We start from the raw sequence: 17,248 nt of genomic DNA on the forward strand, positions 1-17,248 counted from the left end.
TCGCGCTGCAAGTCGTGTCGCCCCTGTGTGAACGGGCACTGAATGAGTATCGCAAGATCTTCAACATTACAGAATAAGCTCAGATGAAGACAAATTACTACTCTGTGAACCATAACCTGAATAAATAAGAACTTTAAACAGCCATTTCAGAATAGTGACAATGGGGTTGATTTGCTAAAACTGGAGAGGGCTCAATCTGGTGCAACCAATCAGCTTCCAGGTTTTTTTTTGTGTCAAAGCTTAATTGTACGAGCTGAAGTTAGACGCTAATTATCTACCATGCACAGCTGCACCAGATTTTGTACTGTCCAGTTTTAGTAAATCAACCCCCAATATATCAGAAACAGAGCCTCCACACCTACGTGTTTTGGTGTAGTGCAGTGGTCATCAACCCTGTCCTCAGGGCCAACTAACAGACCAGGTTTTATATATTACCTTGGGGAGATGCAGACTAGAATACTGCAATCACTGAGCAGCAAATGATATCACCTGTGATGTATTTCAGTTATCTTGCAAACCTGGCCTGTTAGTGGGCCCTGAGGACAGGGTTTATGATCACTGGTGTAGTGTGTTTAAAAAAATAAATAAAATAAAAAAACCCTGCTTGCTGCATTTTTTTTATGCAGGTTTTTATGTTATACTTCTGTGTAGGGTTGTTCAAATACCGATACCGAGCATTTGCACAAGTACTTGTACTCGTGAAAATGTTCTGGATGCCTTATCCGATACCTGGGAGAGGCGGGCGGAGTCAGAGGCAGCATGCAACTGGAAATCAGCGTGCAGAGTCAATGGGTGGAGTTAGCAGAGCGGAGAGCGAGTCTTCAATGACAGCGGAACTAGCAAGGTAAGCTGGCAGGGGTGCAGGGAGCCATCAAATTCAGTCGCCATCAGCAGATTGAACATCCCAAGTCCATCTTGGTACACCATGCACTCGGCTGCAGTAAGCCAGCAGCGGACATCTTGTTACACCCAAGCTCATGTAATTCAGGCTGGGTGTAACAAGATGTCCGCTGCTGCTTACTGCACCCGAGTGCAGGGTATACCAAGATAGGCGTCGCAGCATAGCATTTCAAAATAAATCCTTTCCTCTCATGTCAATTATTGCTGGATTTCAGTGCCATCTATCAGTGCCAGCCATCAGTCAAACTGTCACAAAAACAAAACAAAAAAAAGTATCGGTAATCGGTATCATAAAGTACTTGGAGAAGAAAAAAAAAAAAAAAAGAAGGAGCGGTACTTGTACTCTGTCTTAAAAAAAAAAAAAGTGGTATCGGGTCAACCCTACTCCTGTGGATCCCGTTTTCAGCAGACAGTGGACTGAAGTCCACTGATGTCACAGAGCTGGTCCAGGCTGGGGAAAGAATGCGATCATATGGTCAGGATCCACCCAGATGCCTGGACCAGCACCTGGCTGTGCAGAGCAGAGAGCCAGTGACTGACAGTAGCTCTTTGTTCGCAGAGCCCTGAGAACTGAAAAATCAGCAGTATTTGATCTCTCAGTTCTGAGTGTTAGGGGATTCAGGGGATTAATCTGCTGATCCCCGCTGAGCAGGTGGATGACAGATCCATCTCCGCTTACTGTGCGGAGACAGATCTGTCAGAGCCCGTTCTCCTCTATGGGGAAATCGGCTGAAAACGAACCACCTGTCCGTTTTCATCTGATCTCATCATCCAGACAGATGGAAAATAGGGTTTCCATGCATCTGGATTTCACTGACAGGATCGGATAGCATCAGGTGTCAGCAGGCATGTCACCACTGACATCCGCTGCCCCATAGGAGTGAATGGAGTGTCCGATCAGGTCCGTCTGAAAAACTGACAGGTGGACCTGATCAGAAAGTCTGTGTGAAAGAGGCCTTAATGGTTGATTTACTAAAGAAATTTGGTGCAGCTCTGCATAGCAACCAATCAGCTTCCAGGTTTTATTGTCAAAGCTTAATTGAACAAGCTGAAGTTAGAAGCCGATTGGCTACCATGAACAACTGCACCAGATTTTGCACTCTCCAGTTTTAGACAATCAACCCCAATATTTCCATAGTAGAATATTAACCACTTGCTTACTGGGCACTTAAACACCCCTCATGCCCAGACCAATTTTCAGCTTTCAGCGCTGATGCACTTTGAATGACAATTGCGCGGGCATACAACACTGTACCCAAATGAAATTTTTATCATTTTTTCCCCACAAATATAGCTTTCTTTTGGTGGTATTTAATTACAGCTGGGAGTTTTATTTTTTGCTAAACAAAAAAAAGATGCAAAAATAAAAAATAAAAATCATGTTTAATAGTTTGTTATAAAATTTTGCAAACAGGTCATTTTTCTCCTTCATTGAAGTGCGCTGATGAGGCGGCATCTGGTGGGCACTGATAGGCTGCATTGGTGGGCACTGATAGGCATAGTTAAGGCAGCACCAATAGGCACAGATAAGGCGGCACCGATGGGCACAGATAAGGCGGCACAGATGGGTGGCACTAAGGGGCACTGATAGGTACCACTGATAGATGGGACTGATGGGCACTGATAGGTGGCACTGCTGGGCACTGATGGGCGGCACTGGTAGATGACACTGATGGGCACAGATATGTGGCACTGGGGTGCAGCACCTTTGTCGAGGCAGATTGTGGGCACTGCTGGGTGGCACTGTGGGCACTGCTGGGTGGCACATTTTTTATTCATGTGGCACTGGCAGGTGGGCACTGGCAGGGCTGACCGTGATCGGGACTGATGTTCCGATCACGGCCGTCGGTGATCGGCTCTTTTTTTTCTCCTCGCGCTGTCAGCGCGAGGAGGAATAATAGCCGATTAACGGCTCTGTTGTATCACATGATCAGCTGTCATTGGCTGACAGCTGATCACGTGATAAGGGGTCGGGATCGACCCCTTGCTCGGATCGGTGATCAGGCGAGTCTCATAGACGTAGTCCCGGCAAAGGAGATCCGCGCTGTAGCCGTCATTCGGTGGTTGACATCATGCATTTTAAGTGGTTAATCTTACCAAGTGGTTGACATCATGCATTTTATATTGTTAGTTCCAAAATACTGACCTGTTTTTTTCGTAGCATATGTTCTGGCGACTTGAATAAGATTTGCACCTGAAAAAAAAAAAAAGAGAAGGATAGCTTATATATGTCTTGAGAAGTTAAATTATCTTACATAAATCAGTACTAATGGATATATTTGATGTGCAAATAACTTATATATATATATATATATATATAAAATTTATTTATTTATAACACAAATATTTTTTTGTATGGAAGAAAATACCTCTGTAGGTCAGTTAGATACATTGCAAAGAGTTCTATTTCTAGACAAAGAACTTTCAATAACTTTCTGAGTGCTGAGTGGCAGGGCCTCCTTGATGTAATAATTAGCTAACTAGCATTACTAACAGTTACTTAGGCCAGCCATAGATGGAGCGAATTTCTTTCCTGCAATCGAGAGTTTCAGACAGTGTTGATAGAAGAATCCCTCCCGCTGTCCCCGCAACTAAGGATGAGCTCAGACTTGTTTGCAATCGCACGTGCAGAGCCCGCCAGGAAATCTGCACTGCGGAGCACTTATCACAAGCAGTGAGACATTGTCAGCAGCCACGCATCGGGACAATGTCTCACTGCTTGTGATAAGTGCTCCGCAGTGCCGACTTCCTCGCGGGCTCTGCACGTGCGGTTGCGAGCATGTCTGAGCTCATCCTTATCCACAACCATTCAAACACAGTGCTTTGAACCATTGAAATCTTCCAACTTCTTGGGACAAGAAGTCCCAATCATTCCAGAGGAAAGATACCATTCTTCTATAGCACCAACGAATACCAGATAAATGCATACAGCTAATTCATTGATTAGTGCAGCTCACTGTACAAGAGCGGACAGACAGGTAAATAACTTTAATGCAGAAGAGAGCATGTCTCTTCTGCAATAAAACATTCCTGCCCGTTCGCCCTTTTTTAAAAGTAATACTAAAGGCTCAATTTTTTTTTCTTTAAAAACAACAAACATGTCATACTTACCTGCTCTGTGCAGTGGCTGCACAGAGCAGCCCCAATCCTCCTCTTCTCGGGTTCCCTGCCAGCTCTGATTGGCTCCTTCTGCTCTCAGTCAAAGTTAGCCAATGTGTCTCAGCCAATCAGGAAGAAGAGTCCCAGACGGCTGAGGCACTAGTGGACATTACTGGATCGAGATGGGGCTCAGGCAAGTATTAGGGGGGCTGCTGCACACCAAAGGTTTTTTATTTTTATGCATAAAATGCACAAAGTTAAAAAAAAAAAAAAAAAAAAAAAAAGGGAAAAACGTATTGCCTTTAGAATCACATTAACCACTTCAGCTCTGGAAGGATTTGCCCCCTTAATGACCAGGAACTGTGTAGATTTAACCACTTGCCGACAGGGCCATCGCTGAAAGACGGTTACAGCGCGATCGTGTTTTTCTGGGAGGGCATCCATGGACGTCCTCCCAGAATCTTGCTCTCACTCGCCCCCTGGGGCGCGCTCCCGCAAACATCCATGACCAACGGCGCATCACGGATCGCGCTAAACGGCCACTGGTAGCGGCCGTTTACCACGTGATCTCTCCGTCAAATGAGCGATCACTTGTAAACAAACCGGCGTCATGACGTCGGTTCCTCCCTCCCCTCTCTGTACCAATCGGTACAGTGCGAGGGGAGAGATTTCGCTGTGGGTTGGATGTGTAGTGCCCACAGTGCTGCTCGGTGACAATACTCTGCTACCCATACTGTGCAATACTCTGCCAATAAATTTTTAACAGAAACAAAGAATTTTTTTACAGATGATTTTTCAGTCTTTTTTGATTTACAGCGCAAAAAAATAAAAAAACCCAGCGGTGATTAAATACCACCAATAGAAAGCTCTATTTGCGTGAAAAAAATGGACAAACATTTCGTATGGGTACAGTGTTGCATGACTGAGTAATTGTCAAAGTGTGAGAGCACCGAAAGCTGAAAATTGGTCTGGTTAGGAAGGGGGTTTACGTGCCCAGTGGTCAAGTGATTAACTGACAATTGCGCGGTCGTGCGATGCTGTACCCAAACAAAATTGACGTCCTTTTTTTCCCACCACAAATAGAGCTTTCTTTTGGTGGTATTCGATCACCTCTGCGGTTTTTATTTTTTGCGCTATAAAAAAAAAAAAAAAAAAAAAAAAAAAAAAAGAAAAGCAATATTTTTTACTTTTTGCTATAATAAATATCCCCCCAAAAAAATATAAAGAAAAAACTAATTTCTTCCTCTATTTAGGCCGATATGCATTCTTCTACATATTTTTGGAAAAAAAATTAAATTGTAATAAGCGTATATTGGTTTGCGCAAAAGTTATAGCGTCTACAAAATAGTGGGATACATTTATGGCATTTTCATTATTTTTACTATTAAATGGCGGTGATCTCCGATTTTTATTGGGACTGCGACATTGCAGCGGACAGATCGGACACTTGACACTTTTTTTGGGACCACTGACAGTTATACAGCCAACAATGCTAAAAATAGCCACCGATTACTGTGTAAATGTCACTGGCAGGGAAGGGGTTGATCAAGGGGTTAAATGTGTGTCCTAAGGAGAGATTCTAAATGTGGGGGTATGGGACTGTCTGGACGAGGAGACCAATCATTGTTCATACTTAATATGAACAACAGATCCATCTCCTCTCCCCTGACAGAACGAAGATCTATCTGTTTACATTGCCAGATCTTCGTTCTGCCTCTCTCAAGAGTGAACACGGGTGCCCGGCGGACATCGAGGCTGCCGGGCACGCGTCCCTACGAGCTTGCATACTATTGATGTTAGGCTAACTGGTCTGTAATTCTCAGGGATGTATTTTGGGCCCTTTTTAAATATTAGTGCTACATTGGCTTTTCTCCAATCAGTAGACTGTCAGTAAAAAATTAGGAACAATGGTCTGGCAATTACTTGACTGAGTTCTCCAAGTACCCTCGGGTGCAAGACATCTGGCCTCAGTGATTTATTAATGTTAAGTTTCCCAAGTCTAATATTCATTTTGTCCTCTGTTAATCATGGAGGTGCTTCCTGTCATGTGTCATGAGGATAAAAAAATGCACTTTTGGTTACTGAAGCCCCCCCAATTCCCTCGTGAAGACTGAGGAAAAGAATAAATTCAATACCTTCACCATCTCCCCATCCTTTGTAACCAGATAACCTTCTTCATTCTTTATGGGGCCAATATGGTCTGTCCTCCCTTTTTTACTGTTTACATACTTAAAAGATTTCTTGGGATTTTTTTTTGCTTTCCTCCGCTATGTGTCTTTCATCTTAGCCGCCCTAACTGCACCCTTACATTTCTTGTTGCATTCCTTATAAAGTCTGAATGCTGATGATGATCCCTCAACCTTGTATTTTTTGAAGGCCTTCTCATTTGCTTTTATATGCATTTTTACATTGGCGTTAAGCCATGCAGGACTTTTGTTGGTTCTTTTAAATTTATTACCCAATGGGATGCATTGGCTAATGTTCTTATTTAATATGCTCTTAAACAAAACAAAAAGCCATCTCTCCTCCGTGTTCTTTCTTCCCAAGAATCTATCCCAGTTTATGCCTTCTAGCAAGACTCGTAGTTTAGGGAAGTTGGCTCTTTTGAATTTCGGTGTCTTTATATTCCCCTTATGTTTCCTATTTGTGCGATTTATACTGAAGCCCATTGACCTGTGATGGATGTTTCCTAAATTGCCCCATATTGGCACATCCATGATCAGGTCTGTATTATTGGTAATCAGTAGATGCAGTAACGGTTTATTTCTAGTTGGTGCTTCTACCATCTGACCCATAAAATTGTCCTGCAAGACATTTAGGAACTGGCGAGCCTTAGATGAATGCGCGGTTTCCTCTGCCCAGTCTATGTCTGGATAATTAAAATCTCCCATTATGATAACACTTCCCATCCTTGCTGATAATCCAAATTGTGATAGGAAATCTATCCCCCCTTCCTCCCTCAGGTTAGGGGGCCTATAGCATACTCCCAGTATTATTTTCCCCTTTCCCCTTCAGTCCTTTGGAGCTCTACCCATAAGGATTTCACCTCCTCCCTAGCTCCCTTATTGAGGTCATCTCTCACATTCACTTGTACATTATTCTTGATATATAGGCATACCCCTCCCCTGAATGTTTGCCAGCCAATCATGAGAGTTGTTAAACCAGGTCTCTGGCATTCCCACAAAATCAAGATCTTCCTCGTACAACAGTATCTCTAGTTCACCTATCTTGCCTGCCAAGCTCCTACATAAGCCTCTTATTGGGTGTTCTGAGATTGAAACTAGGACTTGTTACTATACTTACCTTGGGTTTATGTGCTTTAGTCAACCTACCACTAATGCCCCCAATACTACCCTCTGGAATATGTTCAGCCCTGACTATCTCTACCTTTGGGCCCCAGTTGTGCTCATAAGTTTACATACCCTGGAAGAATTTAGGATTTCTTGGCCATTTTTCAGAGAATATGAATTACACACAAAAACTTCTCTTTCACTCATGGTTAGTGTTTTGCGGAAGCCGTTATCAACTGTGATTACTCTTTTTAAATCATAACAGAAACTACCCAAATGACCCTGATCAAAAGTTTACATACCCCAGTTCTTAATACCGTGTATTGCCCCCTTTAACATCAATAGCAACTTGAATTCTTTTGTGGTATTTGTGGATGAGGCTCTTTATGTTCTCAGATGGTAAAGCTGTCCATTCCTCTTGGCAAAAAGCCTCCAGTTCCTGTAAATTCTTGGTCTGTCTTGCATGAACTACAAGTTTGAGATCTCCACAGAGAGGCTCAATGATAATGAGGTCAGGAGACTGAGATGACCACTCCAGAACCTTCACTTTATTCTGCTGTAGCCAATGACAGATAGACTTGGCCTTGTGTTTTGGATCATTGTCATGTTGGAATCTCCAAGTACGTCCCATGTGCAGCTTCCTGGCTGATGAATGCAAATGTTCCTCCAGTATTTTTTGATAACATACTAAATTCATCTTGCCATCAATTTTGACTAAATTTCTTGTGCCTTTGTAGCTCACACATCCCAAATACATCAGTGATCCACCTCCGTGTGTCACAGTAGGAATGGTGTACCTTTCATCATAGGCCTTGTTGACTCCTCTTCAAATTAAGCGTTTATGGTTGTGGCCAAAAAGCTCAATTTTGGTCTTATCATTTCAAATGACTTTGTGCAGAAGGTTTGAGGCTTGTCTCTGTTTTTTGGTGTATTGTAAAGGCCCGTACACACGGTCGGACTTTTTGACAACAAACATGCAAATTAGCTGTTTTGGAGCAACATCCGAATGTGTGTACGCTCCATCGGACAAACTTTTTCTGTTTTCATCGGACTTTTGTTGGCTGTGCGAACGGACAAACTTTCTGGCAACAAAAGTCCGATGGAGCAAAGTCCGACCGTGTGTACGCAAAAGCATCGGACTTTTGTACAAGGTACAAACACGCATGCTCAGAACCAATGCAAAAGATCAGACTACAATACAGAAGTTCACCAAAGGTGGCGCTGGAGTCACTGAACGTCCTCTTTTGAAGCGGCGTCAGTACGTTGTGACGTCATTACGTTTGTGTTTGTTGTCAAAAAGTCCGACCGTGTGTATGCAATACAAACTTGTGGACCACGCCCTTTGTACAAAAGTCCATGGAAAAGTTTGTACAAAGTCCGACCGTGTGTATAAGGCTTAAGTGGGATAATTTGCGGCATTTGCGTAGTAATGGCTTTCTTCTGTTGCTCGACCATGCAGCCCATTTTTCTTCAAGTGCCTCATTATTGTGCATCTTAAAACAGTCCCACCACATGTTTTCATAGAGTCCTGTATTTCACCTGAAGTTATTTGTGGGTTTTTCTTTGCATCCCGAACAATTTTCTTGGCAGTTGTGACTGGATGAAAGATGCAAGGGTCTGTCAGGAATCCAGAAACTCATTGACCTTTTATACACAGACTAATTACAAACAAACAGATCGCAGGTGAGGACGGTTACCTTTAATAGCCATTCAAACCCATTTGTGTCAACTTGTGTGCATGTTATCAGGCCAAAATCACCAGGGTATGTAAACTTTTGATCAGGATCATTTGTGTAGTTTCTGTTGTCATTATGATTTAAAAAAGAGCAAACACAGTTGATTGATAATAAATGGCTTCAGCCAAACCTCAACCATGAGTGAAAGAAATTTCAGCCGATGACGTCACATCCAACCCATGGTACTCACGCCACAGTGGCACTTTCGGGTTGGGCTCTAATCGTTGTTTAAACAAGCTCCCATTTGAGTGGTATTTTAACGGTGTGTGATTTAATAAAAGTGGATCATGACTAAGCTTCGTGGGCGGAGCGAAACGAGTTGGAGGCATGGCCTGGTGGGAGCCTGGGCTGAGGCTGTCATACATTTCTTACAGGGTTTTGCAGAGGTGTGCAACTTTCAGGACTTTTCCCTTTTCACGAATAAAAAAAAGCTGTCAGCTTGTATCTTTCAATGAACTAACACGGCGTTGTGGTAGATCATTGAGTCTTCCTATCAGAACGTATCGGCTTCCTCGTACAAGGTACAACCAAACCACTCCACTGACAGATCTGTTGATCGCTGGTGCAATGATTTACAGGCTCCAGAAACAAAAGATAATAAATAAAAAAATGTGCATTTATAATTTTTTGTCAAACTTATCCTTTAACCACTTCAGGACCGCCGTATTGCCAATGTACGTCAACACAATGGCACAGGCAGGCACAATCACGTAGATGTACGTGCCTGCCTTCCAGCGGGTGGGGGGTCCGATCGGACCCCCTCCCGCTGGTTACGGCGGTCCGGTTTGCTCCAGGAGCGCTCCGTGATGAGGGGATGGCCGTTGGTTTTCGGCCACCCCCTCTGGATCGCTCCTGGCCAATGAGAAGCTTCCTCCCACTGTGTATTGTTTACACAGGAAGGAGGAAGTGATGTCATTCTCCTCGGGGCGGTCTTTTTGACCAGACTACGAGGAGAAGACTAATAGTAAGTGTGCACCAACACTACACTGACATGTAGGTACACACAGGCACACAAACCCCCCCCCGATCGCCCCCCCCCCCCCCCCAGTCACAGTGTCACTGATTGCATTGATCATTTCTTTACTGATCAATGCATTCAGTGGCAGTTGTGACAGTAAAAACTGTCAGGACAGTTAGTGTTAGGTCCAGGGTAGCCCCCTATCACCCACCAATAAAGATTTAACCCCCTGATTGCCCCTAGAGTTAACCCTTTCACCCCCTTTTGCCAGTGTCACTAAGCGATCGTTTTTCTGATCGCTGCATTAGTGTCGCTACAGTCGCTAGGTAGCTGGTTATTTTTTTAGGTTCACCGCCAGGTTTTTATAGCGCTAGGTACCCCGATATACTACCCAATAATGGTTTTAACCCCCTGATTGCCGCTAGTTAACCCTTTCACCCCCTTTTGCCAGTGTCACTAAGCGATCATTTTTCTGATCGCTGCATGTGTCGCTAGGTAGCTAGTTATTTTTTTAGGTTCACCGCCAGGTTTTTATAGCGCTAGGTACCCCGATATACTACCCAATAATGGTTTTAACCCCCTGATTGCTGCTAGTTAACCCTTTCACCCCCTTTCACCAGCGATCACAGTATAAGTGTCACTGGTGACGCTGGTTAGCCAGTTAGTTATTTAGGTTCCCCGTCAGGTTTTTATATAGCGCCAGGGACCCCCATATACTACCTAATAAAAATTTGAACCCCCTGATTGCCCCTAGTTAACCCTTTCACCACTGATCACCGTATAAGTGTTACGGGTGACTCTGGTTAGTTTGTTTTTTATAGCATCAGGGCACCCACCATTTATTACCCAATAAAGGTTTAACCCCCTGATCACCCGGCGGGTGATATCAATTAGGTTTTAGGGTCAGGGTCTGCGTCGTCCCAGGCAGCGCTAGGTTAGTGCCAGTACCGCTAACACCCACACGCAAAGCATACACCTCCCGTAGTGGTATAGAATCTGAACAGATCAATATCTGATCTGATCAGATCTATACTAGCGTCCCCAGCAGTTTAGGGTTCCAAAAAAACGCATTGTTAGCGGGATCAGCCCAAATACCTGCTAGCACCTGCGTTTTGCCCCTCTGCCCAGCCCACCCAAGTGCAGTATCGATCGATCACTGTCACTTACAAAACACTAAACACATAACTGCAGCAATCGCAGAGTCAGGCCTGATCCCTGCCATCGCTAACAGGTTTTTTGGTAGCATTTTATATTCAAATCCGGAAGGCAGTGCTTGGTTTTCGGGGTCCCGTACGTGGCTAGGCTCCCAAAAAGTCCCCCACATGTGGTATCCCCGTACTCGGGAGAAGCAGCAGAATTTATTTTGGGGTGTAATTTGACTTCTGCCCATAGCATGTGTGAGCAATATATCATTTAGTGACAACTTTGTGCAAAAAAAAAAAAAAGTTTGTAATATTCCCGCAACTTTTGGCAAAATATAAAATATTCCATGGACTCAACATGCCTCTCAGTAAATAGATTGGGGTGTCTACTTTCCAAAATGGGGTCATTTGGGGGGGTTTTGTGCTATTTTGGCATTTTATGGCCTTCGAAACTGTGATAGGTAGTGAGGAGTTAAATCAAAAATTTGCACCCTTAGAAATCCTGAAGGTGGTGATTGGTTTTCGGGGTGCCGTGCGCGACTAGACTCCCAAAAAGTCCCACACATGTGGTATCCCCGTACTCAGGAGAAGCAGCAGAATGTATTTTGGGGTGTCATTTCACATATGCCCATAGCATGTGTGAGCAATATATCATTTAGTGACAACTTTTTTTTTTTTGTCATTATTCAATCCCTTAGGACAAAAAAAATAAATATTCAATGGGCTCAACATACCCATCAGCAATTTCCTTGGGGTGTCTACTTTCCAAAATGGGGTCATTTGGGGGGGATTTGTACTGCCCTGCCATTTTAGCACCTCAAGAAATGAGATCGGCAGTCATAAATTAAAAGCTGTGTAAATTCCAGAAAATGTACTCTAGTTTGTAGACGCTATAACTTTTGCGCAAACCAAAAAATATACGCTTATTGACATTTTTTTTACTAAAGACATGTGGCTGAATAAATTTTGCCCTCAATGTATGACTAAAATTTCGTTTATTCGATTTTTCTTATAACAAAAAGAAGAAAATATCTTTTTTTTTCAAAATTTTCGCTCTTTTTCCATTTATATCGCAAAAAAAAAAAAAATCGCAGAGGCAATCAAATACCATCAAAAGAAAGCTCTATTTGTGGGAAGAAAAGGACGCAAATTTCGTTTGGGTGCAATATTGCATGACCGCGCAATTACCAGTTAAAGCAGCGCAGTGCGAAATTGCAAAAAGACCTCTGGTCCTTAAGGTGTTTATTGGTCCGGAGCTGAAGTGGTTAAAGTGTATGCCGCCAAAACCTCTCGATTTAGCTCTCGATAGAGTGGAGATGGGCTAGAACCCCTGTCATATCTGTACTTCTATCTGGAATTGTGTTTAAAGCCCCATACACACTATGGCCCCTTTCACAAATGCAGATCTAGGGAGGGTCCGTATCCAGCCATCCGCTTGCTCAGCGGGGATCGCTCCATTGATCCCCACTGAGCCAGTGGATAACTAGTCCATCTTTACACACTGTGCAGAGAAGGACCAGTCAAATCTCTGCTTTCCTCTATGGGGGGGGGGGCAGACCGTCTGTCCGTTTTAATCCGATCACGGATGGAAAAATAGGATTTTCCTCCGTCATCAGTTTCGGATCATAGGGGAGACTAAGGTCATCGGCTATCCAATTGGGATACATGCATGTCCGTTTTTCATCCGAAAACGGATGGATGAGAAACGGATATGCGGTCCGCCTGTGTGAAAGGGGCCTATCAGATTCTCTGATGATTTTTGTCTTCAGATTTACCAAAACCATGTAGTGCAAGGACCTGCCTGATTGCATACACATTGAAACTCCTAAGGTTTTACCTCATATTATATGGTTTTGGTAAATCTGAAGGAAAAAAAATCAGCAGAAAATCTGATAGTGTGTATGGGGCTTTAGAGTTTTCTCTTCATTGACTGTCCCAGTGACAAAAGTCTTACCAGAAGAAAAGTGCGGACGTTTCCCTGAAACTTGTCACCAGGACAGGAAGTGACAGGGAGGCTCTTAACTACTTGCCGACTGCCCGCCGCAGATTTACTGAGGCAAAATGGCATGGCTGCATGAATCGTATCTGTATGCGGTTTCTTGCACTAGCCCATGTGGGCGTGCATGCCGACTGGCCAGAGGGGGAGCCAATCAGCGGGTTCGGTGGACGCGATGTCTGCCGGCCACTTGCGATCGCTCCCCACCAAGGATGAGCTTTTATTGTGTTTGCACAGCCCATGTGTAGAGCCCGTCAGAAGTCGGCGCTGCTCTAATCACAGGCAGTGAGACATTTCCTGATCTCTGCAGCCACACATTGGGACAATGTCTCACTGCCTGTGATTAGTGCAGTGCCGACTTCCTAGCGGGCTCTGCACGTGGGCTTGCGAACACGCCGGAGCTCATCCTTACTCCCCACATAGGCAGAACAGAACACGCCCACACAATTGTCAGTTAACCGGTTCCCGACCAGCGCACGCAGATGTACGTCGGCAGAATGGCACGGGCAGGCATATTGGCGTACAGGTACGTCCAATCTTCAATGCCGCCCTGCCATCGTGAGCGCGGCGGCGGCACGCTCGCGTGCCCGTCGGGATCCCCGTGAGTCCGGTCGCGGGTCCTGTGGACTCGATCGCCGCGGGCATACCCGCGATCGTCTCATGGGCGGCTGAATGGAGGAAATGCCGTGTAAACAGCATTTCCCCATTCTGCCTATCAACTAGTGACGCTGATCTCTGCTCCATGTGATTGGAGCAGAGATCAGTGTTCACTAAATGAAAGCCCAGCCCCCCCACAGTTAGTAACACACCCCTAGGAACACTTAACCCCTACACTGCCACCCACTGGTCAACCCCTTCACTGCCAGTGTCATTTACACAGGAATCACTGCATTTATATAGCAGTGAGTGCTGTATAAATGACAATGGTCCCAAAAATGTGTCAAAAATGTCCGATGTGCCAGCTACAATGTCGCAGTCACCAAAAAAAAAAACGCTGATCGCCACCATTACTAGTAAAAAAATGATAATAAAAAATTATTAATAAAAATGCCATAAAACTATCCCTATTTTGTAAACGCTATAACTTTTGCGCAAACCAATCAATAATCGCTTATTGCGATTTTTTTACCAAAAATATGTAGAATACGTATCGGCCTAAACTGAGGGAAAAAACTTTTTTTAATATATATTTTTGGGGGATATTTATTATAACAAAAAGTAAAAAAATAATGCGTTTTTTTTTTCAAAATTGTTGCTCTATTTTTGTTTATAGCGCAAAAAATAAAAACCGCAGGGGTGATCAAATACCACCAAAAGAAAGCTCTATTTGTGGGGAAAAAAAGGACGTCAATTTTGTTTGGGAGCCACGTCGCACGACCATGCAATTGTCAGTTAAAGCGACGCAGTGCCGAATTGCAAAAAGTGGTCTGGTCTTTGACCAGCAAAATGGTCCGGTCTGTAAGTGGTTAAAGTAACGCAGTGCCAAATCGCAAAAAATGGCCTGGTCATGAAGGGGGTTAAATCTTCTGGGGCTGAACTGGTTAAAGTGTATGCCCAGCCAAATCCTCTGGATTTAGCTCTGAATAGAGTGGCAAAGAGTTAGAACCCTTGTCAACTGTGTACTGCTATCTGGAGCTGTGTTAAAAAGCTTACCCTTCAATGACTGTCCTGGTGACAACGTCTTACCAGATGAAAAGCGCGCAAACATTAAAAAAAGTTTTGGCTGGACATAAACTTGAAATGGATTCCATCCCAACTGGGCTTATTATGCTACCCACACTCCGACTGACTATGGGGGAGATTTACTGGTACAGAATCTGCTGCAGCTGTGCACAGTAGCCAATCAGCTTCTAACTTCAGCTCGTTCAATTAAGCCTTGACAATAAAACCTGGAAGCTGATTGGTTACTATGCAGAGCTGCACCAGTGTTAGTAAATCCCCTCTGTGTGTGAATACAAGAACCTATGCAGTCCACCCACAATACACTGATGGTGCAATGCTCTGCAGGCTTCTAGGCAGTAAAGTAATACATATACATTCAGAAGATCAGTCTTCTTTTGCAAAGTGTGTACTGTGTAAAGCCTGCACATTAGATGTGACCGGATTCTTCTATAAGCCCAATCATTTCTAATTCAATGTTTAGCTGTGGGCCTGACATGGTGCACCCCATGTGTCAGTGTGGAGTCCTCTGTAGGGATCATCCAATGATCGATCAGCGCTGTGCCCAATATCTGGGATGTAGTAAAGTCAAGGTGCCCCGTACAGACACGAGGAGCCCCCTCGCACACACTTACCTGCTGCAGGCCGGCTCACTCTCTCTCCAATCCATGGCTGACATCTAATAACCTGCCTTCCTGCAGACAGCAAGTCAGAGCCGACTCCCCGGCCCAGTACTTCACACACCGCTCTCCTCAGCCCCAACATTGTCACCAACTCGCCGCTCACTGACAGTTCTCACAAGGGCGCAGACATCTTGTCTAGGCTCCACCAATCGAGCGCAGATCTCGTTGGACGCTTGACTGTCCACTAGAGGGGAGTATTGAGACACGTCTGTGCTCACTCTGTGTCACATGACTTGTAATGTTTACGTGGAAATAACAGCTGCCAACTGGCCCTCTTTCCTCCTAATCTGTCCCTCGTTTTAGTCTGATCCATATAGTTGTATATAAAATACACGTTTTATCTTTCAAATAGTGTTTGGCAGTGCTAAACCTTTCATCCAATTTCTCCGCTTGTACACTTCAAGAGCCAAAATAAAGGAAATAGCAGTGGTAAAAAAAAGCACTTTGTGGGTTTAACCACTTGCTTACTGGGCACTTAAACCCTCTTCTTGCCCAGGCCAATTTTCAGCCTTCAGTGCTGTCACACTTTGAATGACAATTGTGCGGTCATGCAACGCTGTACCCAAATTAAATTTTTATATTTTTTCACACAAGTAGAGCTTTATTTTGGTGATATTTAATCACTGTTGGGGTTTTTATTTTTTGCTTAAAAAAACAAACTTTCATAGTTTGTTTTAAAATTTTGAAAACAGGTAATTTTTCTCCTTCACTAATGTAAACTGGTGAAGCTGCACTGATGAACACTGATAAGCAGGGCCATCTTTAATATTGATTGGACCCTGGGCAAAAATTTTCTTGCCCCCCCCCCCCCCCCATGCAATTTCACTCTCCACCTGCTCTGAGACATACAATAGCAGCTAGATTTAAAATCAGTTTACTGTATCAGGTAAGGCAGCAATTGCGAATGGTTTCCAGTGGTTACAACATATCATTACTGCTTAATGCTTGGTTGCTGGAGGTTACAGCACACATTACGGCTCACTGATTAGTTGCTAGAGGTTACAGAAAATAATTTCTGCTTGTTAATTGGTAGCTAGAAATTACTGTACAGTAATACTGCTCACTGATTGGTTGCTAGAAGTTACAGTACATCATCTCCTCACTGCAGGGGGCAAGATATAAATATGAATGCCACCTTTATTTACATATCAATGCTGCCGGCCGCAGCTATTTACTTGGGCGTCACTGAAGGGCACTGATAGGTGGCACTGAAGGACACTGATAGACGGCACTGATGGACACTAATGATCACTGGTGGGTGGCAATGATGGGCACTGGTAGGTAACACTGATAGGCAGCACTGATCGGTTGCACTGATGATGAGGCACTGATGGGCATTAATTGGCAGCACTAGTGGGCATTGATAGGTGGCACTGTGGGCACTGGTGGTTACTGATAGGTGCCACTGGTGGGCACAGATGCGGCAGCCGCGGCTCTCTGTGTGAGGGACCTATGTCCCTTTGACAGAAGCCTGTGATCGTCTTTTATTCCCCTCATGCTGACATCAGGAAGAAAAAAAAAAAAAGATTACTGATCTTTCTGTTTACATCACGTGATCAGCTGTCATTGGCTGACAGATGATCACATGGTAAGGGGCTGGAATCGGCCCCATGCTCCGATCTGTAATCAACCAAGTCTCATAGACTAGGTGATCACAGAGCGCAGGCAGCTCATACTCGGGAGGACGTCCTGTGAGGGCCTTGCGGCAATTAAGACCCATGCTGTAGCCGTCATTTGGCTATAGCGCGGGCACGGGGTGGTTAAAGTGATACTGAACACAAACGG

At 44.2% G+C, this 17,248-nt stretch overlaps 1 protein-coding gene across 1 annotated transcript in view; it reads right to left on the reverse strand.

Moving 5' to 3' along the window:
- MRPS15 (mitochondrial ribosomal protein S15) overlaps window positions 1–15,638 on the reverse strand; it is a gene marked incomplete in the record, with an annotated part of 38,563 nt that extends 22,925 nt beyond the window's left edge. The window contains 2 exon segments of the mRNA XM_077481690.1: window positions 3,047–3,094; window positions 15,416–15,638. Coding sequence (XP_077337816.1) covers window positions 3,047–3,094; window positions 15,416–15,545 — 178 coding nt within the window.
- Between the last annotated feature and the right edge of the window lie 1,610 nt (window positions 15,639–17,248).

Source organism: Lithobates pipiens, unplaced genomic scaffold (assembly GCF_037356315.1).
Source record: "Lithobates pipiens isolate NorthernLeopardFrog02 unplaced genomic scaffold, aLitPip1_a1.2 Scaffold_16, whole genome shotgun sequence".
Taxonomy (NCBI): Eukaryota; Metazoa; Chordata; class Amphibia; order Anura; family Ranidae; genus Lithobates; species Lithobates pipiens.